The sequence below is a fragment of the Leptonychotes weddellii genome, chromosome 12 (assembly GCF_054177405.1).
Source record: "Leptonychotes weddellii isolate Sample4059 chromosome 12, ASM5417740v2, whole genome shotgun sequence".
Lineage (NCBI taxonomy): Eukaryota > Metazoa > Chordata > Mammalia > Carnivora > Phocidae > Leptonychotes > Leptonychotes weddellii.
In genome coordinates, this window is record NC_138380.1 from 50,009,721 (window position 1) to 50,034,762 (window position 25,042).

General features: G+C 35.9%; 1 protein-coding gene across 2 annotated transcripts in view; it reads left to right on the plus strand.

The window, feature by feature from the left end:
* The first annotated feature begins 6,852 nt into the window (after window positions 1–6,852).
* Window positions 6,853–25,042, plus strand: part of TMEM196 (transmembrane protein 196) — a 52,042-nt gene continuing 33,852 nt past the window's right edge. For both annotated transcript variants that reach the window (XM_081800439.1, XM_081800438.1), the window contains exon 1: window positions 6,853–8,874. In XM_081800439.1, the coding sequence (XP_081656565.1) occupies window positions 8,728–8,874 (147 nt within the window). In that variant the 5' untranslated portion in view covers window positions 6,853–8,727. The remainder of the gene's footprint in view (window positions 8,875–25,042) is intronic.

Sequence of the window (25,042 nt, forward strand, 5' to 3'; positions counted from 1 at the left end):
CCAGTGGTTCAGAGTGTAGCCAATTGGCCACAGTATTATAGGGCACATTAACAGAAATATAGAACTACTGAGATGATTGTCCTCCAGTACTTGGTTCTTATTGGAACACAAGTGTTGTATTTTTTTTTTCTGTGAACTATTTATTCTTAGCAAACTGGAGCCCAGTAACAAAATTCAATTTAAAAAACCAATATAAGGGGCGCCTGGGTGGCTCAGATGGTTAAGCGTCTGCCTTCAGCTCAGGTCAGGATCCCAGGGTCCTGGGATCGAGCCCCATGTCCGGCTCCTGGCTCAGCAGGGAGACTGCTTCTCCCTCTCCCTCTGCCTGTCCCCCTGCTCATGCTCTCTCTCTCTATCTCTGTGTCTCGAATGAATAAATAAAAAAATCTTTAAAAAAAAAAAACAATATAAAATTTAATATGTTGACGGAGGACATTAAAAAGTAGCAGGCAAGTAATTTAGAACTGGGAAATTGAGCCCAAATAGATTATTGCAATACATTATGCAAAATATAAATACATAAAAAGAAAAGTTTATGTTTTTCTACCTAAACAGAAATCAGCCTCCACAAGTGTTATATTTTAAAGTTATACATATTTTTTTTTAGAGAAACAGGGACAAGTTAAGACTCCCTATTATCAGTGACCTGGACCATTTTTTATGATCTTGAAGGGACTTGGAAATTTCTCCTGTAAACATTGGATGTGACACAGTCATGAAAATTGCAAGATATTTGCATGATTATGACAATAAAAATAGTGTTTACTTGTTTTTTGTTATTCCAGAAGATAGAATTGAGTGCAGTGAATGGGATTCACAAAAACGTAAATGTTAGTTTAATATGCAGACTTTTTAAAATGTGGTCTGTTCCTGGTGACTAGAAGAGTTGAAGAAGAGGTCAGGAATGTGGTAGAAAGGATCTAAATATAGGATGAAATTAATCAAGAGGGTTTCTCATGGCTCTATCAATGGTACTATTCTATGCTAATCTACTTTTTGTGTTTATTAATGCAACCTAAGAGCTTGTTCTTATCAATTTCTTGGCCCCTGAAGTAATTATGTAAATGGTCACTCAGTTGAGAAATACATAACAAAAGTATTATAACTTAGCACTCATTTTTAAAGTGTAAGAGTATCAGAAATTAGAAATGGGTGTAGGTTGAAAAGAATAGGTATTAACTCTTCCTTAAATGTTTGGTAGAATTCCCCTGTGAAGCCATCTAGCCCTGAACTTTTGTTTGCTGTGAGTTTTCTTGTGTACTGATTCAATTTCTTTACTGGTTATCAGTCTGTTCAAGTTTTCTATTCTTCCTGTTTCAGTTTTGGTAGTTTATATGTTTCTAGGAATTTATCCATTTCTTCCAGGTTTTCCAATTTGCTGATATATAGTTTTTCATAATATTCTCTTATAATTGTTTGTATTTCTATGGTGTGAGTTGTGATTTCTCCTCTCTCATTTGTGATTTTATTTATCTGAGTCCTTTCTCCTTTCTTTTTGATAAGTCTGGCTAGAGGTTTATCAATTTTATTAATTTTTTCAAAAAACCAGCTCCTGGTTTCATTGATCTATTATTTTTAGCTTCTGTATCATTTAATTCTGCTCTAATCTTTATTATTTCCTTCCTTCTGCTGGCTTTAGGTTCCGTTTGTTCTTTTTCTAGCTCCTTTAGGTGAAAGGTTAGGTTGTTTACTTATAAAGAACTAATAAAACTCAACACCCCAAAACCAAATAGCCTGATTAAAAATGGGCAGAGGACATGAACACACATTTCTCCAAAGAAGACATCCAGATGACCAACAGACACATGAAAAGATGCTCAACATCACTCATCATCAGGGAAATACAAATCAAAACTACATGAGATGTCACCTCACACCTTCAGATTGGCTAAAATTAACACAGAAAATAACAGGTATGGGTGAGGATGTGGAGAAAGGCGAAACCTCTTGCATTTTTGGTAGGAATGGCAACTGGTGCAGCCACTCTGGAAAACGGTATGGCATTCCCTCAAAAAGTTAAAAATACAACTACCCTATAATCAGCAATTGTACTAGTAGGTGTTTACCCAAAGAATACAAAAATACTAATTCAAAGGGATACATGAACCCCAATGTTTATAGCAGCATTATCTGCAATAACCAAAGTATTCAAACAGCCCAAGTCCATCAATAGATGGATAAAGAAGAAGTGATAGACACACACACACACACACACACACACACACAATGGAATATTACTCAGCCAATTCAAAAAGAATGAAATTTTGCCATTTGCAATGACATGAATGGAGCTATAGAGTATTATGCTAAGTGAAATAAGTCAGTCAGAGAAAGACAAATATATCATTTCATTCTATGTGGTATTTAAGAAACAAAGCAAATGAGCAAAGGGAAAAAAGGGAGAGAAACAAACCAAGAAGCAGATTCTTAACTGTAGAGAACAAGCTGCTGGTTACCAGAGGGGAAGTGGGTGGGGAGATGGGTGAAATAGGGGATGAGGATTAAATAAGGCACTTGTGATGAGCACCAGATGTTGTATGGAAGTGCTGAATCACTATATTGTACACCTGAAACTAATATTACACTATATGGTAACTAACTGGAATTTAAATAAAAACTTAACAAAATAAAAATAAAAAAGAAATGACACAGTGTGAATCCTGCATCTTTCCGGCTGCAAGAATTTGGGCCTTCTCCTTTGTTTTAGCTATTAATTTTCTTGGCTGTGCTGGAATTGGAAACTGTATCTTGCATGGCATCTCTGGTCTCAATTGCAAAAACAATGCAAAAACATTGTTTCTGGTTACCAATATATCTACCACAATGATGCTCAGTATTCCTTTGTATATACTCAAGTTTCCTTCTGGCATATTTTAATTCTGCTTGAAGAATATTTCTTTTAATATTTCTTATGGTGAAGATCTTATATCTTTACTAAATAAATTTACCAAGTAAATTCTGTCAGCGTTTGGTCTGAATGAATCTGTTTTCCTTTCATTTTTTAAGGCATTTTTCTGTGTATACAATTCTAGGTTAATAGAGGTTTTTTGGTTTGTTTTTGAATTTCAGTACTTTAAAATGTCATTCACTTGTCCTCTGGATTGAATAATTTTAAATGAGAAGTCTGGAATTCCTGCCTCTTCTCCTCTGTACATAATGTGTCCTTTTTCCTCTGGCTGCCTTTAATTTTTAATCTTTATCACTGGTTTCCAGCAATTTGATTGTGATATGCCTTGTTGTGTTTATCCTACTTGTGGTTTATTGAGCTTCTTCGATACGTGGGTTTGTAGTTTTCACCACATTTGGAAAATAATAAGCCATTATTACTTCAAGTATTTTTACTTCCTCTTCTAGAATTTATATTATATCTATGCCTTACTTCTTGAATTGTCCTACAGGTCAATGAGTCTCTCTCTCTCTCTCACTCTCTCTCTCTCTCTCTTTCAGTCTTTCAGTTTTTCAGTGATGTAATTTGTATTGTGGGTTTTGGGTTTTTTTGATGTTTTGGGTTTTTTTTGCTGTAATTCTAATTTCTATTGTTGTATCTTAATGTTCACTGATCTTTTCTTCTTTAGTGTCTAATCTATTACTTTCAAATGTACTGTTTTTGATTTCAGATATACAGTTTTTCATCTGTAGAAATTGTACTTTGTTGTTTGTTGTATCTTCAATTTATATAATATCACATTAATATTTTCCTCTTCATCTTTGAACATATTTCTAATATTTATAATAGAGATTTTAAAGTGTTATCTAATTTCATCATCTCTGATATCTTAGTTATGGATCACATTTTCCAGCTTTTTTCATATTTCAGATAACTGGATAGTGTATACTGTGACTTTTACACTGTTGAGTGATGGTTTGTCATTTTCTTTAAGATGTGTTAAACTTTGTTAAGTTACTTACAGAGGAGACTGATACTTTAGAGGCCTGTTTTCAAGTATTTTCAGGTCAGATATAGAGTTACCTTTACTCCAGGCATAGGTTAGCCCTATTACCTGTGTGTGCCCCACCTGAGTTCCACTGAAGGCTGAGTGTTCAACAAAGACTCTTCTTGGCTGCTATGAACCTTAACATTCATGACATCTTGTAAGCTTCAGATTTTAGTTCTCTAATCATTCTGCTTCTAGTCTTATAGAGTTGGATCTCATGATTGTGTGGCTAAGAATTTAACAGCAAACTCAAGGGATCCCTATGGAGATCTACTTCTCCCTGAAACACCCTTCCCTCTAGTACTTTGTCCTGAAAAAGCCTCCAGAAACTCTGCTGTTTGTCCCAGAAATTCAATAAAACCACCATGTTCTGCTTGGTACTCCTTTTCTTGTAGAAAGACCAGAACAGAAAACTTACTTCTCTTCTCCTGGAGATTACAGTGCTGCACTGTTTGTCATACAGTATCTGAACAGCTTATTTGAATACACTGTATGTAGTAGGAAAGTAAGTCCAGTCCCATTTACTCCATAATGGCCAGGAGTAGAAATACCCACACTTTATTAATAGAAATCACTATAAAATACATCATTTGTGGGGTTTTTGCATGATACAAGTTGTTAGTAATCAAAGGATATTTCAGACATAAACAGAAAATTATGATAAATACAGTACTAAGTACTACTATACTTCTAATTTTCATAAGCACTGACAATACTATTAGATAATGACTTCTAAGATCTACTATCACTAGAAAACAAAAAAAGACAAATTCAATTTTAATTATCTCTGCTTTATATTTGAATAAGGAAAAATATCTTCAGAATATTGTTTTCTTTTTCCCCTTTTTAGCAGAGTCACTTTATCAAATCCTAAGTCTTTAGCTACAATAATTTCTAACCACATTGACAAGAGTATTCAGATATAAAATAGACTTGTAACACTTAAAAACTGCTAAATGGCTTGTAATGATTTTGTGATTTTTCTTTTCCTTAATCTTTAGACTTCATGAGTCATTCAGTCCAGTGCTAGGGGCACCATACAAATTTAGTTTATAAAAGCTTGAACACTTAAAATCAGATCCCAAAATTAATCAGTTTAAAATTTTGACCTTTTCAGTTACTAAATCTGTATTAGTGATTGAGTTCCTTATTTCATCAACTTACTTCATTATATTAAGATAGGTGCTATTTGTTTACCAACTCTTGGATTGTCCTTTATCCATATATTAAAATTTCTATAAGTCTTGGGTGCCTGGGTGGCTCAGTTGGTTAAGCGACTGCCTTCGGCTCAGGTCATGATCCTGGAGTCCCAGGATCGAGTCCCGCATTGGGCTCCCTGCTCAGCGAGGAGCCTGCTTCTCCCTCTGACCCTCCCCCCTCTCATGTACTCTCTCTCATTCTCGCTCTCTCAAATAAATAAATAAATCTTTAAAAAAAATTTCTATAAGTCTTATTTGGAAAGATGAAGGCAGTAGTTTCTCAGAACTTTTAAATACTTATTGGCAGAACTTAGGTCCTTAAAGAGGGCAATTATGAAGGATTTTTTTTCTGATTAGCTAATAAGTTTAATAAGAATTATTTTAAGTTACCTACACGTTCATATTCACTGTATCATAAACAAGCCAGCAGGTGGCAAACTTGAGATTTTTTATACTATGGCTCTTATTGAAGATGTACAAGTATTGAACCCTGTATCTCTGGATCTCATGAATAGCTCTTTTGGTGTAATATGACATAAGAAAAATTAAACCCTCTAATTGTAGAGCCATTGGTGTTTGGATAGCAATGCACTCTATTTATGCATGTATTTATTTAGTTTTAATTTGATTTGCTGTTTTATCCTATAATTCTTTCTCTAACAAATCATTTTGAGAGATATAAAATGCCAGTTTGAATCCATTTTTGTTATGGTTTCCATGATTATGAAAGTAAATTTTAGTGGTCCTTTTGTTTACTTTGGGAGGAACTTTATATCATTTAAAAGGGCACACAAAATCTACTTTTTTCCCAGAACAGATAATATTCTTTTGATAGTTCTAACAGCATTGATCCCCATGTTTTTAAACACAAAACATAATTTCCTGTGGATAATTATTGTTTTTATTTTATTCCTATAAATGTTTCTGTTTATGTGTAACTCACTTGTAGTCATTGGTAAGTGAAGATGGATATAGTTTCTTCTATATAAAGGTTTGGGCTTTGCACCAATGACCCAGGATCACTCAAGGTTGGTTATATTCAGGCATATGATTAGGCTTTGGGATATTTAAGTAAACATATTTCTAGCCATCACATTCAGGGATAATTCAAACATAATATATGACTTACTCATTTCTTTCTCTCTTTGAAATCCATCTATTGTTAACACTACCTGTATGTCTTCTATAAAATTAATTTCCCTTCTTGTAAGTTACACTCCTTCCAAATGTCTGCATTAACCAATGTATTTTAATAATTACTGTAGCTTGTTATTCTCTTTCAAATGGAGAAGAATTAAAAAAAAAAAAAAAGGAAAAGCAGTGACTGAAGACAAACCAAAGTTAGGCAACCTAGATACTTCATTATTTCTACATATAAATTGGATCATTTAGATGACTTCTACAAGATTTAAATAAAATAAACTATGCTTTATTAAAACCAAAAAATATTTGAAGGATTCTAACAATTGGCTGTTTGGCACACTGAACTTTCAAGATGTGGAAAATGAATTCACTAGTCAACATAAATGTTTGAATTGTTCCCCAAATTTCACAATAACTGAGGACTCTTTAAGGCCTGATAAGTTATAATTCTTCCTGCTTTTATATTTTTAAGGGAAGAGAAGACTCAAGTTTTTTTAAATGTGGAGTATAAATGTATCATAAAGAAAGTAAATTATAGTGTAGAATTGAATGTAAACTATTAAACAAGCCCTGAACCAAATTTAAGAAAACTGAAATTGGTGCTTATGCTTTAGATTGCATATCACTCAGCTTTAGTGATCTCGGCATTAGGGCTTTAAAAAAAAAGAAACTTCTAATCAGAGAGATGCCTACATTGCACTAGTCTGCATGTATTCAGAGGTCAAGATGTCCTGGTTTTGTGTAATGTTTCCTAACTCAATTGTCCTTTCTTCTATTTTCCTTCAATCTACCTCCAACTGTGAAACCCAGTTTTTGAGAAAGATGGCTCATACCCCAAAACACCTTCTCATCTCCCTACTTCCTGAATCTCCCTGATAAACTACCCTGTGATTTTTCATGAGGTAAAATCAGGGACATGAAAATGGGGTCCAGACACAGCAATTCCTAGACTTCTAGAGCCCCATGTGCATCAGACTACAACACAAAAACACCCAAGCTAGGGTTGGCTCCTGCCCTAATGATTCTGAATGACTGTCAATTGTTCAATGAGCCAGATTTTTGTTTTTAATAATGCCCTTTCCAATGAAATACTTAAATGTATACATTTCTTGAATTTGAATGAGAACACACGGTCCCAGTCGTGCTCAGTCTGGTGATGCATCCCCAAAGTGTAGCATTTCTTCTGGGTAAGAGCAAGGGTCTGCCGGCTGGAGAGGAACAGCCACCAGTATCCCCACAGAAGACTGTCGGGCCAGTTGTGTCTCTACACCATCCCGCTACCGACACGCAAGGGACAGGTCGTGACAATGGAGAGTTGGCGCTCCTTATGAACAGGCTTGAGTCTAAGCTCTTTAGAAAGAGGTGTTCCTGGGTGAGAGTCCTTAGGAGTCCTAGTGAATTTAGGAGTCTGGCCTTTCTCCACCGCTCTGCTCTTTCTGTCTTTTTTGCCCAGTGTGCCCCCACCTTACCCCTTGTACACGCAGAAGAAAGTTTTACACAAAATGAGCCCCACGTTGACGTAGGCATTCCTCCCCTTCCATCTGGATAAAAGCCCAGAAGGGAGCTAGTAGGGGAGATGCGGAGGTAGGGATCCTTTGGATCACTGTGGTCAGGGTCCCGAGGCGTGGCCGATCAGGAGCCAGCCAAGAGTAGACCCACAAACATATCAGGCTTTTCCTTCCTCCATCAACCTCTCAAATCCCAATGAGGTCACTGAAATGAAAGAGAATCAGACCAAGAGAGAGGGGGAGGAAGAGGACGACGACGAGGGAGAAGAAACCCAGACAGAAAAAGGCCATCAGACAAGGTCGCTTTTTCTGGCGACACAGCAACTGCGAGGAGCGTGGTACTGAATATATCCGCCCGCTCAGCCTGGGGACCGAAGGACTCGCAGAAGCACTTTGTGTTACCACGAAAACAAAGGAGAGGAGACGGGAGGGAGAGAGAGAGGGAGAAGCTCTGAGCAGTTCCGCTTTGGATCTCCGGGAAACAAGGTTCATCTCCTCCGCAAGGAAAGAAAGGGGAGCCTGAAGGGTCTGGGAGGTTAGAAGGGAGCAGGTTTCCTGCGGAGACTTGGGACGCGGCAGAACTCTGGACAGCGCCTCGCGAGCGGGGCTCATTGCTCCTGGCTCCTCCAGGTTTCTGGCTCCTTCTTGAAAGCCCTTCTACTGGTGCACTCTCCTCTCCTGGACTCCGACCACCAAACCCAGGAAAATCCTACGATTCCTGTCTGAACGTGCCAGGGGGTGGAGCGAGTCGGCCTCTGGCCCGGTCCGGGAAGAGGGTCTCCGGTTCTGGAAATCTAGTCCTTGTGGATAATGCTTCGCTGGTGAAGAAAGAAAAGTTTTGGGGTCTGGTAGGGGGCGGAAGGGGTAAGGAAGATAGTGGAAGGAAGAAGGTGGATGGTTGGTTTCCCTCTCTGATCTGGAAGGAATGATGACCGAGGAAGGATGTGCACCAGCGGCCAGATTATTGGGAGCCTCTTGGTGCTCTCTGTGCTGGAGATAGGGCTGGGGGTGTCCAGCGTGGCCGTGGGGGCGGTCAGCTTCAGCCTGGCCCTCCGAGAGCACAAGCCGCAGCTCGGAGACTCGTCCCCGGTATGGAGCGGGGTGTGTGTACGTTGAGCCATTTCACTCTCTCTTTACCTCTTTACGGTGATGGTCAGTGTGCGTGCGTTAGTCACTCCCTCCCTGGGGGAGAAAATCATAAATCTCCTCTGGCTTGCATGTAGGTTCTTGTTGGCAGACTCTGCCTCTTTATGTTGTCCTTTTATTTACTAATTGTTTTTCCCCCCTCTTACCTTGGCCTAAGACCAAATTAAATGGCTTTGTTTAAAGTTGGGGGTGGGGGAGGGGAGTTTCCACTAGCTGAAGCTGCATAAGGCTGCTTAGTGGTGCTGATTAGGGAGTCACACCTGTCAAGGGCAGACTCACTTAGCCTGTTTCTTTTACAAGGAAAATCAAAATGAAAGTGTTACATCATTTTCTTGTATGCAAGGGTAGATTTATGCATTTATTTCTGGGCAGCAGGGTCCAAGGTACAGTAAAGGCGGCACTGATATAACAAAAAGAAATGTGTGAGTGTAAAAGGAGTATTTTATCCCAGAAAACATTGCTCTTAATCTTTCTTTGCTAGCTTTCTGATACTTCACATCTAAAAACTCTTTTGTAAATTCTAGGCAATAAGTTAAACAATGAATGGTATGATATGTAACAACATTCTAATTGGAGAATAACTCAGCTTAAATAGTACCTAATGCTCAGAGAAAAGGTCATAATTTCCTCTAGGTCAGATGTCAGACCCAATGACCTTCTTGTTTGCTCTGGGTGAATCTCCAGGAAAGCCTCAGAGACCCACTCCGTCCACCAACGATCAATAAAATGACTGCACTATTCCTAGTGTGGACCTAATTGTGAAAATAATTTTTTCTTCTCCTTTAAGTTATATACCTTCTACATCCTTCCTGGTTTCTAGCTTGATTCCAGTTTCCAAGATAATTTAATAAGATGCTATTCTGTCACTGATGATCAATAGGTGTAATTAACAATCATGGTTTGGTTATTTGTGCTTTGAGTCACTGAGGGGGAAAAATGACTATGGGTTTAAGAAAAATCCTTTTGAAGTAAGTCATTTTTGAGGGAAGTTCTAGTATTTTAAAAAGTGGTACAATTGTGCTTTGGAAAAATGGTTTTTATATTTTAATTTTTCAAGATGAGGCAAATGCTTTTAAATTGCAGAAGTTAAAAGGAAAAGTAAAAATGGTACTCAATTTCCACACTGACTTTTTCCTAAGAATCCTTGTTCTGAATTCAATAAGTTACTATCAACCTGCAAATAATTACCTTTTTATTGATTATGTAATTTTTTATCAATATACACTTTAAATTTAAATATGAAAGGCTAAAGGCAAACCTTAAATTTGGTCATTTTATATCTTACATATTATTATTATTATTTAAACAGAAATAGACTTTAAAACTTCTATCAGACAATTGTCAAAATGAAATAGAATACCAACATTTAAAACAAAGGGGAGAAAAAGTGACCTTTTGATGGCTTACAAGGGAGAAGACTCAAATACTCTTCAAATCACTTCCCCTCTTAAATGTGAGAAATTGGGTGAATAAATATAGGTTGTCTCTAAATAGTATTAAAGTATCCATTTTATTTTCAAGAATTTAAAAAGTGGTTACATTTGCTTGGTATCGCATAAGAAAAATAATTATTTTTTTCTTCCCAGACTATTTACCATTATCTAAATGAGTCAACATATGTATTTGTACAAAAAAATAAATTTTTGAATCAGCTCAATAAAAAGCAAGTAAAAGAATAATATGTATAGTCATTATCATAAAGAATTAGTTCCATTTTCAACTGGTTCTTTAGAGTAACCAAAATTCAGCTAGGACCCTCAAACAATAGTTTTGAATTCTGTCATCTGATTCAATAAAAATTTTTAAAGAATGCATGTAATTGAATGAATGGATTTGAAACTAGGAGGCCCAAACGGGTCACTTTTTGATCACTTTCATAAACTCAGGTTAAAAAAATCAAATTTGTGAATACTCAGTTTTGATCACTACTTATTACATTATAAACTTGCTAAATTGATTTTTTAAATTGTTTCTCAGAGGTCATTTGTGATATAGTCTGAATTATCTCTTATATCTGTCAATGATGAATTCACTTAACCAGTATCAATAGAGGGCTTACCATGTGCATTTTACTTTTTAATACAAAGACCATTAAGATGAATCAGAATACCTAGCAGAAGAAACGAGAGGAGTACATCACTAACTTTATCAGGGGTGAGAAATTAAAGTTTGACCTTAGAAAGATACAGGGGCAGATGAAGGGGAGAGAATTTGGGGAGGTCAGTGAAATATCCATGGGAGAACTGTTTTCTCTTGATCTTGATAGTTTACTGGGACTTGTAATTTATGTATCACAGTGTTAAGTAATGCATCACAGAGTGAAATCTGAAGTCTACCTGGGTGCAGATCCCAGATCTGTCATTTAGTATCTGGATGACTACCAAAGTTTCTCATATTCTGTAAAATAGGGTTGTTAAAAGGCACAAATGAAATAATGCTCTTAGTAAATGCATGGTGTGCAGTAAACATTGAATAAATGCAAGCCACTAATACTGGGTGCGCAGACTGGCAGTGAAGGGCATGAGAAATGAGAGCCTTTCAGGCAGCATGGATGAAGGCACAAACGGAGGCGTATGGGTTATGTTCCAGGTGGAATAGGCTCTTCTATTTTTCTGGGGCTTATGTGTGAGGGGAAGATAAGGATGGAAAGAGTGGCTGGGGCCAGACCATGGGAGGCTGTGTGCCAGCTGAAAGCAATAGATTTATTTCCTCATATTTTTAATAATAATAATAATAATACCACCAATTCTTACTTCCCAAAGAGATTCAAGGAGATGCAGAGGAAAGTTAGATCAAAAATTATCACTCTCTTTGGTATTTTATGAATTTAAAAATCTATATTATTTATGAACACTAGATGGGATTTTATAATTAACCTGTCACGATAACCACAGTCTATAATCAGGGTGTGTTTTGATCAGTGCCATGAAGTTTTTTTCAATACATTATTGTCATTATTACAAGATCTTTTCATTAAATTTTAGAAGTCAAATAAAACTGTACTATGAAGGTATTACTTTTTATGTATGGATTCTGACATCATAAGCTTTTTATCTAGGTCAAGTGCACTAAGAATTCAGGCAACTATTTTGATCTTTGAACCCAAATACACACATTTTTTTAAATGTGGCTTAAAAATAAAATAGTAAAATAACATAAAGAGCTTAAAAATCCATGGGATGGATACTTATATTTCCAGTCACTATTTCATAATCAGGCAAGGGTGCTTTCTGTGATCAGTATGGGCAATTAGCAGGAAAAAAAATATTTCACTATAATTTCATAGAGAAAGAAAGCTATAAATGCCTTATAGGATTTTAGCTTCTTTTTATTCACTTGTTATAGCTGATAGAGTCACCTGTTGAAAGCCTAAAAGAAGACATTACTGCTAGATAACAATGAGAGAACCATTGGGTGAACTGTTTTGGAAAGACAGTCATGTAAAATATAATTGATGTGTAAGATTTATTGACGGAGTTAAATAGACAAGGCTGTTTCCAAGTTGCTATGTGATAGTCACTTTTCTCCATCTCCAGTGCATCATCTCTAATGGAAATTGACTGTATTTAGTAGTACACAGATTCATGGTTCCAAGAGGATTTATTTTTTGTTGTTCTAGATTGGCACTTAGAAATATAGAGATTCAGATGGTTGTGTCCAGAACAACATCTGGTGCTAAGTTGTATTTGATATATACCATACCAAATTCCATCCACCTGTATCTGATAATTATTCTATAAATTAAATGTATTAAAAAGAAATTCTCTTTTTTTTAAGATTTTATTGATTTATTTGTCAAAGAGTGAGAGAGAGCGCACAAGCAGCGGGGAGCAGCAGGCAGAGGGAGAAACAGGCTCCCTGCTGAGCAAGGAACCCAGGGCAGGACTCGATCCCAGGACTCTGGGATCATGACCTGAGCTGAAGACAGACTTAACTGACTGAGCCACCCAGGTGCCCCTAAAAGGAATTTTCTAAGCCTTATCTACCCCACATGTAAACACAGTCTTCAAAAAAATTTTATCTAAATCATACCAAGTTTGAATGATTTTTATTGCTAATTTTTCTAGACAATACTTGATTTGTATATTATAACTTTCTCCACTTAGTAAATCTGATACTTTAGGTGAGTGAAATTTATAGCATAATCAAGGCTACCTGTTATGTGGACTCCCGATTCACCATGGCAACAACCCAGCCAATTGTAGGTTTGTGTTGAAATTCATCTACTGTACCTTCTGATCCCTACTATAGCAATATAAAGAGGTGCTATATATAATTGAGAGCTGCCTCAAAGTATCATTTTTAATAATTAAATCTAGTCCAATTCATTTAAGGGATAACAAATGAAACAAGGTCAAAGAAACCTCTCAAACATTTGAAGTTACTTCAAATGTATAAAATTTGAAGCTAGTATGTCTCTAATCAGATGATATATCACTTTTCTCCAGATTCAAAATATATAACTTAAAGGATTCATATTTCCTAGCATGAGAGGAAATCATTGCCCCATCCTCATAAAAAATTATAAACATACATTTATAACCAATTTTAGGATTAGTTTTAGTCATATAAGTAATTCAAGCATAAATTCTCATTTCAAAAGGTTAAAAAAAGAATCAAAGCTGAAGTTCTCTACCACTTCATCAAAACTAGCCACAATTACAAATTTAGTGTGTAATGTCATAGATATTTCGCCAAATAGGAATAGTATCATTTGAACATATAGATCAATTTTAAGTTTTTGGATATAATAAAGCCCATTTGTGGACTCTGTAGAGCCCACATGAAGAATCTCTTATCTGATTCATACTGTTATTCTCAAGTGCCACTTTTATCTACTAGGGTTAGGGCTATTAGATACTTGGCAATTAAATCAGTTGGACAAGCCAAACTACTAGGAAGTGTAATTATTATTCAAGGAACCATATTGTGTGCCAAAGAAACACAAATAAAATGTCTGTTTCTGGTATTGATTGGTAATGCTATGATAGAAGAAAAATGGTCACTTTTGCCATTATCTGATAAGATATTTTGTTTTAGTCTATATTTCATCCACATATAAGTGACATGTGTTTGAATTTCTACCTAGAGCCTATGACAAATTCTGTCTCAGGATTTTGGCTCTTATTCAAGGGTATAACTGATCTTGAAGACTTTGGCATAGAAATATTAGGGAATAATTGATAATAATTGCCTTGGTCACCCAGTTGTTGATAATTTTCTTGATAGAAACATGATCTGAATAAAGTCAAATCCTTTTATTTGGATGATTTTGCTTAAAACACTCAAGTTGGCTTTAAGTATTGACATGATTATTAATCAGATCATCCAATATATGCTTCAAATATGGCCAAGAAATTTAACTTTTTGTATATTCACTTAGCCCTCAGATAATACTTAATTCTATTGGTAGATGGGAAGCATAGCCCAGCCATCCAAACTGAAATGTTTGTCTTCAAAATTCTATAAAAACTAGAATAGATTTTGGTGAATATGTGTGTACACCCACTGAAGGCGGGAAAACCCCAACAGTTTTATGCCCAAATGATGTTGGATCATTTACTTATGAAGTAAACAAAATTTCATTTTACTATGCCACTATATATATATATATATATATATGTATGTATCTTATTCATTTAAATGGCATTTATATATATATATATATATATATAACTAAGCTCAGAGTCTTAAAACATATTTGACTTTACTGTCTTAGTAATTTAGTAAAATCACCAGGTGGTCACTCTGCAGATAGATGTTTATTTCAACATGCCAAGTGGACAATTCCAGAATAAATGGATGGTAGTATATAAAGACTCTCATTCAGCATATTTCTAGGAGAGAAAGAGAGAAGAAATTGTATGACTACTTTCCTCTGTGATATAGGAAACTGTGCAGTTCTCATGAATGCAGATCTAATCCAAAAATACTTTATTCAAATTGAATGAGAGATTGGATTCATATATCTCACTCCATATAACTGTGGTACTGGATCACATATGTTTCTTCATGAAGTCAAAGAGAGGAATACCAGTATCAGTTTCATGGGTTACCATCAGTACCAAGCCTGGCACAAAGTAAGTGTTCAGTGAGCATTCGTTGCTTCTTTCCTTTACTGCCCTCATGCTGTCTCATGACTGCCTGGGACCCATACCACACTAGTACTAAACTTGTTCTCAACATTTCTCCAACACCCTCAATCAACTCTAATTTAACTCATCTTTTTCTTTTTATAGTATGTGTCATTAGCTTTTGATTTAGTTCATGTATATCTATTAGCAACTACAAAAATGTACCAAAATATCTACATTGGAGAGGTCATGTAAAATATTCAGCTTAAAACTGAATGGGGAAACAGCTGCTGCTATAAGACACATAAAAATAGTCAATAATCAGACAAATTAGACAATTACCTAAGTTAGGCAAGTCAAACAGTGGGGCTATAGGAACCACTATTTATGCCACAAAACAAAGTCCTTGAAAACTTTAAACTATATGAGTTCTTGTCATTAGTCAAAATGAAAGTACAAATTAATATTTCTAATAAAGATATTTAATATCTTGGAGACTTGTATAGTTTTGCTTGAACTACCCAAGTACTTTTGAAGCAATGTTTATTACATGTTGTATTATTAATAGGTGCATCAATGAAATATCTAGATTTCAACAATGATTCTTGTAACATTAATTAATGCTCATGGTTTTTAGCATCAGTATCAAGACTCCTGAGAAAAAATTCTAAGTTCCATTAGTTCAAGATCTATTATTAAATACTGGACAAAATTATGTGGTCAAGACAAAAAAGAAAATATGAGTGGTTAAGAAGACCACCTTGGAAGATAGGGTGTCTTGAGCTATTTGTCCCATAGAAATAATACAAGATATGATTTATTATTAGTTAACTGTGCTCCAGATGTTTTTATATACATTATTATTTCCAGTTTTAACAACTCTATGAAGAATGTAGTATTTTATAAAATTTATGTAGGGAAAAGGGCTTACCTAGAACCTACTGTTATTTAATCAGCTGAGTTAGTATTTAAAGCTGACAATCTTATTTTAAAATCTGTACTTTTTCTATTGCATTCTGTGGAACATGGGAAATTGTCATGAAAAAGTCATTCACTGACGTCTGACCTCATTATTTGCTTCCACCCCTGACTATATGAGTCAGGCAAAATGGCATAAAGATCAATCCCCATCACTGTTTGTATCTATTTCCCAGAAGAGACTGGCATAGTCAACTGATCAACAAGCACAACCTCTATATTCCCAGAAGAGTGTGAAATAGTAGACTGAATTGTTCCTACCTTTAGAGCTTAGGCTTTAGCCTTAAAAAGTAAAACAAAATTATGCATCTCAAATGATCATTAAATATTATGAGAGCAAGTCAGGAAGACATAAAACAACATATTTAAACATAGTTCAAAATGAGAGTTAACAGTGAGGGATCAGGGTTGACTCCTGTGTGGGAGGGAGATCTTTATCCAGGCCTTGGAGATTGGGCAGCTTTCCAGTAGGCAGAGAGAGAAGAAGATGTGCTAAGCAGAGCTATAAAGTCATGGAAGGAACAATAAAATGGAGAATTTGTGGAGTATTGAGGAGACTGGACTTGTTATAGCAAAGATATGTTCACAGTAATAACTGGCCAGTGAAGATCTAATTCATCTAAATGCAATGAGACCAGCTTTAAAAGGTCCTAAAAGAGTAAGACTAGTCTGCCCTTGATTTTGGTGAACTCTGCTGGGTAGAACTTGATCATGAGGCCAAGGCAGTTGGGCTAGGCATTGCTGCTCAATTTCAAGGCAAAACACCAGCCCTTGATTCCAAGATGTGTGTCCTGTTTCAAAAGAAAGACTTGAGGGAAATCTTGGGACTTGAGGGAAGTCCCATCACAAATCTAACCCCATTTCAAGTGAGTTTCTTGTTGATGGTGCATTTATAAGATCATAATTTCCTTGTGTTGAATTATTCTTAAAGCTGCCTGACATATAAAAATAAGAGTTCATTTATTTAACTGGAGATATCAGCATGACATTAAGAAATTAAAATAGATTTTGAAGGTATTAAGACTTGGGTTCAAATTCTATCTCTAGCATTTGATAGTTAAGCTTGAGTGAGTTACATTACTTCCCTGAGCAAACAGCTAACTTATCTGTAAAATAGAAATACTGCTATCTATCTCATGGATTTCAAAAAATTAAAAGTAATACTTATATAAAGGGCTTGATACATATTAAGTGTTTAATAACTATGACTAGCCCACAAAAATGACTACATGCTAGTGCTGTATTTCTGGAAAATCAGTTTTCTGCATGTGGATTCTATTTGTGTATTAATAGACATTTTATTTTTATATTTCCGAGGGGGAGCTTCTTGTAAAGCCATTGATGAAATTGATCTTGGACTCAATGCTTGGTAACAGTTAAATCATATACCCTCTCTTAGAAAACATGTACTTTTCATAACCAATTTTGAACATTAATAGTTAGTTGGGACTTAGTGTGCATGTCCCAGGGCCCTAGGAATATTTTTTCTAGGTCAATTTTGGGATAAAGAGGTACAATTTTTGTTTGCTCTACCAAATGGAGATGTGTATTTGATTTTATCATTATTTTTGGCTGGGCTGTTGGAATTCCTAGTTCCTTCTACTTGTTTCCCACCAACTATTTTTGTATATCATTTACTCTGAGGAATTAAAATAATAATGATAATAATGACATTAATAATAGTAAAAATGGCAGCTTATATTTAGAATATACTACATTGCCTAAGAATTTCAACTGCTTTGTTGTACCATTTATCTCAGCAGATGAATTTCTTCACTTAAGGGATGAGAACCTAAAGGATTTAGGATTTAGTGATCTAAAGCACCTGAAGAAAGAATGTGTGCATGTGTGTATGTGTGTACATACGCACATGCATTTGCTCATATGCATATGCAGGAGGGATGAAAAAATAAGAAATTCAAACAAGGAAGTTGATAATTGTCACTGATCTGCAATGTATGCTGCATTTAAGCTGCCAGCACCCTGATTTGGGTACAAGTTCACAATGTTGTGATCCTCTGTGAGCTGCAACTTGTTTTCATTACTGGCTGGCTTTCAGAAACTGCCAGGCGTGTTGGATGGACATTATTCTATGGTGTTGACAATTCTTGGGAAGAGCATAACTTCTACCCTCTAGTCCCCTGGAGTCCCTGCCTGTTTTCAATTCTGTGAGAACAGATCACAAATCATAGACTCAAAGCTGGCACGTACCCAAGGGAGTATTTTTTTTGTTTGTTTCATCCTCACCAAATCCGTCTTCTACATTATAAACTTTGTTGTATTTTCTACATGTATCAAGTTGTGGATGTTATATTTGAGTGTTGTCCAAATATATTACAGCATCTACATTAATTTTGTTCAAAAGAGAAAAGAATTCTTAAACATACAAATGTAAACAAAAATAATGCAAATTGGGATAACCCACAGTAATGTAACATTACCTTAAGCTATATATAAATACTTAATAAATTATTATCATGAAATAGATCATACAGAGGCCCTGTATTTTATATATATATGTATATATATATATATATACATATATATATATAAAGTTTAAGTTGCCTTAATAAACAGAATGTTATTGACAATATTTCCATAGTTGGGTGTTCAATATTGATTGCATCCTCTTTTACTTCCCTCCAGAAATAATCATTATCTTAAATTTTTATATTAGTTTGAATTTTTAAATTATTTATTGTAACTGGCTAAAAATTGGCCAAAAATTTGGGCTCAGGAGACAGACTTCTGATTTTGTTGCTATATTCTATCAGATAGTTTTATTTTGTCTCATTTTAAAGATGAACGTGAGTAATGACTATACATAAAAATTATTTGGACAATTGACATTTAAATATACTGCAAATTCAAAGTCCCTCTTACCAAAAATTCACAAGTTTAGTCATAATTTCCCTTGCTACTTTTGGAGCAGAAACAACTCTAACATTAAAAAGCCTTATTTACTCAGCATACTCAAAATAATCAACAGATTATTTTTTAAAAAAGAAAAACTATCACAAAGCAGAATTGGAATAGGACAAAATGCATAATGCACTAAATACAAGAAAGATTGCATTCCACGAACACTGAAAGGGAGATGTGAAGGAATGGCATTCTGAGAATCAAGGCTGACTTTTTTCTATACACGGAAGGATTTGGGTACTGGGGTAGTGGGAAGTTTCTGAGGTTTTTGGACTTGGATTCATTTAGAAGAGTTTAACATGCCAATCAGCTACATGCTATGTTTGATGATTTCTTCTGAAATTCATTCTTAGGATTGTTGGTTTCATTCATTTGCTTTACAGTCTCTGAAAAAGGTTTCTTTCACTACCTGCTGTGCATCCCTATTTACCACTGTGGTGTTTTTCTTTCCATCTCTCCCTTGAGTGTTTTTGGTTTGATTTCTTTATTCACTGTGGTTGCTTCTTATCCCATGCTATCTGCTAAGCCACCAAGATGGCCCGATGCTTATCACAACAGCCTATCTGTTATACATCTTATCCTCTTGGTAGTTTTTTTATTGTGATGGTAATCATATTTGTGAGAGGTCACGGCTCTATTGATAAAAAATGTACATTTACTCTTTTCCAGTTGAATTTTTGAAATATTAAAAATTTCAATGTTTTCTGGAGTGGAAGAAATATGGATCTATGTGCCTTGCTTTTTTCAGTTCTCTGTTTTGGGGTGGAAAATAAGAAATTAGTTCTAGCTTAAGGGAAAAAATAACACTGCATAATTAGCAGGGTTTTCCATGGACTAAGAAAAGAAAGAAATATAAATAGGAAAGTGGAAAAGTGACTTCTTTTAAAGATGAACACTATGCTAAAAATGCAAAAGAACTGGGAGAGGAGAAAGCAGAGGCCATTGAGATCTATAAATCTAATAAAGGCAGAGAAATCCCAGGGATCTGGGTTGTGGGATAGCACAGCTCAGGGCCTGGGACCCCTAGGGGTTAGGCTTATGGAGATGGGGCCAAATCAATGTTGAGATCAATGGTAAAGACACTTATTGGGCCTGAGCAACATGGTCTGCACTGGGTTGGGATGAGTCAAGAAGAGGAATGACAATGTAGTGTGAAGAAAGCGCTAAAGTAAATCAGAATAGTCAGGTTCCTATTCCAATTCTCATGAACCAGATGCTCATTCTCCTTCGTTCTCTTTCCTATAAGATTTAGTCAACATATATTGATTCTACTGCTACAGCATCTTACAGTCTGAGTTAGGTTTTGAGGATCTAGCTATGAATAAAATAATCATGATCCCTGATCTTCTGAAGCTTAATTTAAAAAAATATATATATAGACAATGAACAAATAATGCACAGATTAACAATTACAGGTTGTGACATCTTAAACAGGAGAAATGTAGGCTTATGAAGAATATAACTTATTAATAATTGCAAAATCAGCAAAAACATCGCTAAGGAAGCAATATTTTCTGAAGGATGTTGAGGCATTATCCAGATGAAGCAGGAGAAAAATACTGTTCAAACTGGAGGGAATAGCTTGGATAAAGACCCTCAGATAAGAAAGGTTTGATGTGTTTGAAAATCTGAAAGAAGGCCAGGGTGACTGGATTATGGCAAATGAGCAGGAGGAGATAGAAGGCCCTCAGTGAGGTGGAGAGGCAAATGGAGGGGCAAAAATCACTTAAGGCTTTATATACAAACTAGTGTTTTGATTTCCCCTTAATTATAACAGGAGCCTATTAAAACTAATAGGTTTTAAGTAGAAAAGTGACAAGATTATATTGGCATTTAAAGAAGCTCACTTGGGGCGGCAGTTTATAAAATATATTGGAATCAGACTAGAAGCCACAAATCTAGTTAGGAGGCCGCTGGCATGTATGGTATTATGGTTACATGGATGACAGTGAGAGAATAAAATAAACATAGAAGAAGCACAGATATTTGAGATATAGCGTTGACAAGACTTTGTGTCTGATTAGATGCCATTGTTGACTAAAGTATTAAGAACAAGTCTCAGGGGCGCCTGGGTGGCTCAGTTGGTTAAACGACTGCCTTCGGCTCAGGTCATGATCCTGGAGTCCCGGGATCGAGTCCCACATCCGCCTCCCTGCTCAGCGGGGGGTCTGCTTCCCCCTCTGCCCTCTTCCCTCTCGTGCTCTCTGTCTCTCATTCTCTCTCTCTCAAATAAATAAATAAAATCTTTAAAAAAAAAAAAAAGAACGAGTCTCAGATCTAGAGACTGAGCAACTGACAGGATCCCATGTATTCTTTTGAGAATTAGATGATTAGAAAAGGAAAAATTCTGTGTGAATGTGTGTGTGTTGGTGCATCTGTGTGTCTCTGTAGGATACAATTGTGTAAGGTGGGGAGAGATCAAGAATTTATCTGTTATCTGCTAAGTTAGAGTTACCTGTGAGATTGGAGACATGCTGGGGACTATTAGATGGGTCTACAGTCCAGAACACAGGACTGTGCTAGAAATCTAAACATGGGAGTAGTCTATAAATACATTAAGCACATTTAAAGGTATTTTTAAAGCCATGTTACTGATTGAAACCACCCAAAACAAAGCCTTTAATTATTCAGAAATTGGATATTGATGAGCAGGTAGAAAAGAGAGACTGAGAAGTTGTGACCAGAGAAATGTGTGGAAAACCAGGAGAGTATGGTGTCAGAGAAGTCCAAAGGAGAGAGCTCCCGTGTAAGATGAGGATTGTAACACGGAAGTCACTGCTGACCTTAGCAAAAGCGGTTGAAGTAATGGGCATATACTCCAGTACGAAGTCTGCTAAAGAAAGAATGGGAAGTAAGAATATGGAAGCCAGAAGTATAGTGGTGGTAAAGGGTCTGTGTAGATAGAGTAATTGATGTAAAAAGATTTGGAGTCAAGGAAGGTTTTTGTCTTTAAAGCAGATTTTGGAACAATTTTCCTTGCTGAGGTGAATAATGGAGTAGAAAGGAAGGAGAAAGTCTTTGAGTAGATGAAGGGTGACTGAATTTAGAGATGAAGTGCAGGTTTTGTGTTGATAAATTTTATTTTTGTATATTAAAAAAAAGAAAGCAAGATGAGTATGACTGAAGATGCAGTTTGTCACACTTAATGGCAAACAGTGAGAGAAGTCTCTGATGGCTTTTGTGTTTTCTATCTAATCTGAGGTCTATCATAGCTGAGAGTAAAGAAGAGAACACCATTAAAATGTTTCCTCTCCCTGTCAGTTGAGAATTATAATTAAGTCACACAATATAAACTGGATGGAAACATAGAAATAATTTATTCCAAATTCATCCTTTTACAGATAAGTGAACTAAAGCTCAGAGAGTTAGCACTGCTGGCTAACTACAGACCCAGGACAATAGGGCAAGTCATCTAATTCTTAGTCTAACACAGTTCTCACGGATGCCTCAAAATATTAAGTAATCCTTAAGATAAACACTCAACCAAAAGGAAAATGCAGTTATTTGGTTACTGCCTCACACTGAACAGGAATGATCTCAAATTATTGGCACTGCTAAACTATCATGAGGATATAAGGATTTTAACAAAATTTTTTTTAAAGATTTTAGTTATTTATTTGACAGAGGGAGACACAGCGAGAGAGAGAACACAAGCAGGGGGAATGGGAGAGGGAGAAGCAGGCTTCCCGCAGAGCAGGGAGCCTGACGTGGGGCTCGACCCCAGGACCCTGGGATCATGACCTGAGCCGAAGGCAGACGTTTAATGACTGAGCCACCCAGGTGCCCCGATTTTAACAAATTTTAAGGGTCTCCCCCCAGTTGGGAATTTCTGACTTTGACTCAAGTCATGATCTTGGGGTCCTGGGATTGAGCCCCTCTGCTCACATACACACTCTCTGTCTCTTAAAAAAAAAAATTTTTTTTTCTCTAGTTTATGACCTTAATTAGAATTAGGTATCATCTAGATTTACACAAATAGAGTAGCCATTAGCCACATATATCTGTTGAGCACTTTAAATGTAGCCAGTCTAAGTTGAAATGTGCTGTAAGTATAAAATACACACTTGGATTTCAAGGACTGAGTATGGAAAAAAGGACCATAAAATATTTCAAATTTTTAATGTTGATTCCATGGAGAAATGGTAATAACTTGAATATATTGAGTTGAATAAAATATATTATTAAATTTTTCAACTTTTTCTTTTTTAATATAACTACGAGAAAATGCAAAGTTCTATATGTGACTCAAATCTTTGGTTTGTGTTAGACTTCTAATTTCTCTCATCTAGCTACATTTTTCTTATGAAAAGAAGTAATTAGCTGGTCAGGAAAACCTTCATGCTTTGTTTACCTAAGATGGATGAGGGAAGCCTTTAAGACAATTTGAGTTATTAGTGAACTGGCAGGCTAAATTGGCTTAGTTGGCTGGTAGAGACAGCAGAAACTGCTAAGTGTTCCAGTGGCATTTCCCAAAACGGACACCCAAGTTACCTGCCCCCATGACGTAAGCCTTTCAATCTTTCTTGTTTAAATGGGGAAATCCAAGTCTGTGGGTGACTTTTCATTAAGAGGATTTTAGGTATCATTTTCGTGTGAGGTCCTGTTAGTGCTTAAGTTTTAAAGAATAAAAATATATAACACCTGACTAGGAGTTCAGAACCTTTTGGAATGACAGATACGTAGTGAATAATTATCATAGAATATGATCAGTGCATCAGTGTTATAATAGATCTGAATATATTTTGTTAGGTTCTGACTCTTAAGAGTACATGGAGGTGTTGAAAAGGCTTCACAGATAAACTTAATATTTTTACAGGATCTTGATGTTTAAGAAAAAATTTTCCAGGGAGCCTAGGAGGCTCAGTCACATTTAAGTATCTGCCTTCAGCTCAGGTCATGATCCCAGGGTTCTGGAATTGAGTTCCCTTTCGGGCTCCTTGCTCAGCGGGGAGCCTGCTGCTCCCCCTGCTTGTGTCTCTCTCTTTCAAATAAATAAAATCTTTAAAAAAAAATTTTTTTCCAATTAGAGGGAGAATATAAACTTTCATCGGCACCCACCACGTACCATAGCAAGGCAGAGCACTTTCACATGGATTGCTTCTTTTAATTCCATAATCATGTGATACTAGTATTAGTATTAGTATTAGTATTAGTATTAGTATTAGTATTAGTATTAGTATAGTGGTGGTGAAGGGAATGGAGAATATCATTTCACTAACAAATGACATATGCAGTGTCGGAGAGCTGTGATAGTGTCATGGTATTTACTCGAGAAATACCTCATAAATACTGGAGAGATGTCTGGTAAAAATGAGTGGGGGAGAAAACAGGGCCATTTAGATTAGTGATCAGAGTGTCAGAGCAGGGAGGAACTCAGGAATCCCATCCAGTCCAACTCCCTCCCTTTAAAGATTAAGCCCCAGAGAATTCAGTTGATTTGCCTAATGTAGTTAAATGACAAAGGAAGACTGAATGGGAGCCTAAGGGTTCTGTTCTAAAGTACAGATTTTTCTCAATAGTGAATGGTCATAGCCTCTTAGCCCCGACTACAAAGAAAGATTCCATCAAAAGATGCACTTTGGTAACAACACTTAGCATTTGCTATAAGTCTTCAGCTTGTTTATACAAGATTCCTTTGCGTATTCTCCTGTTTAGAGGTGCAGTTACAATATTACTGATAACATTTTCACGTCATTTCCCCCTTTTTAAAAATTCTGATAAATTTCACTCCCCTTTCTTTGCTTTCCTAAATAGTTGTTTCTTTAACAGGATCTTCTTGAGGCAGTTGTGGTAATACAAAGCCTCAAGATATACAGGACCCTAGAACTTCCCAACTAACCAATGTGACCAACAGTTACTGGTTTTACTTTAAATGAAGCACTTTGTTGAGAATTTGGAGGTAGATAATTATCTGTACTCTGGATCTGAGGGCTACATAGCTGGTAGCAGAAATGTATGCAAACAGAAACAGATATTGAGCACGTGAATTCTTCTAAGTGCTTTGCCCCAATTATTTTATCTAATTATTCACAGCAATTCTATGAAGTATGTTCTCTTATGCATCCAATGAAGGAGAAAACTGTGGCAAATACTTTAAGTAACTTCCTCAAAGTCACACAGATTGAAAATGATGAAAC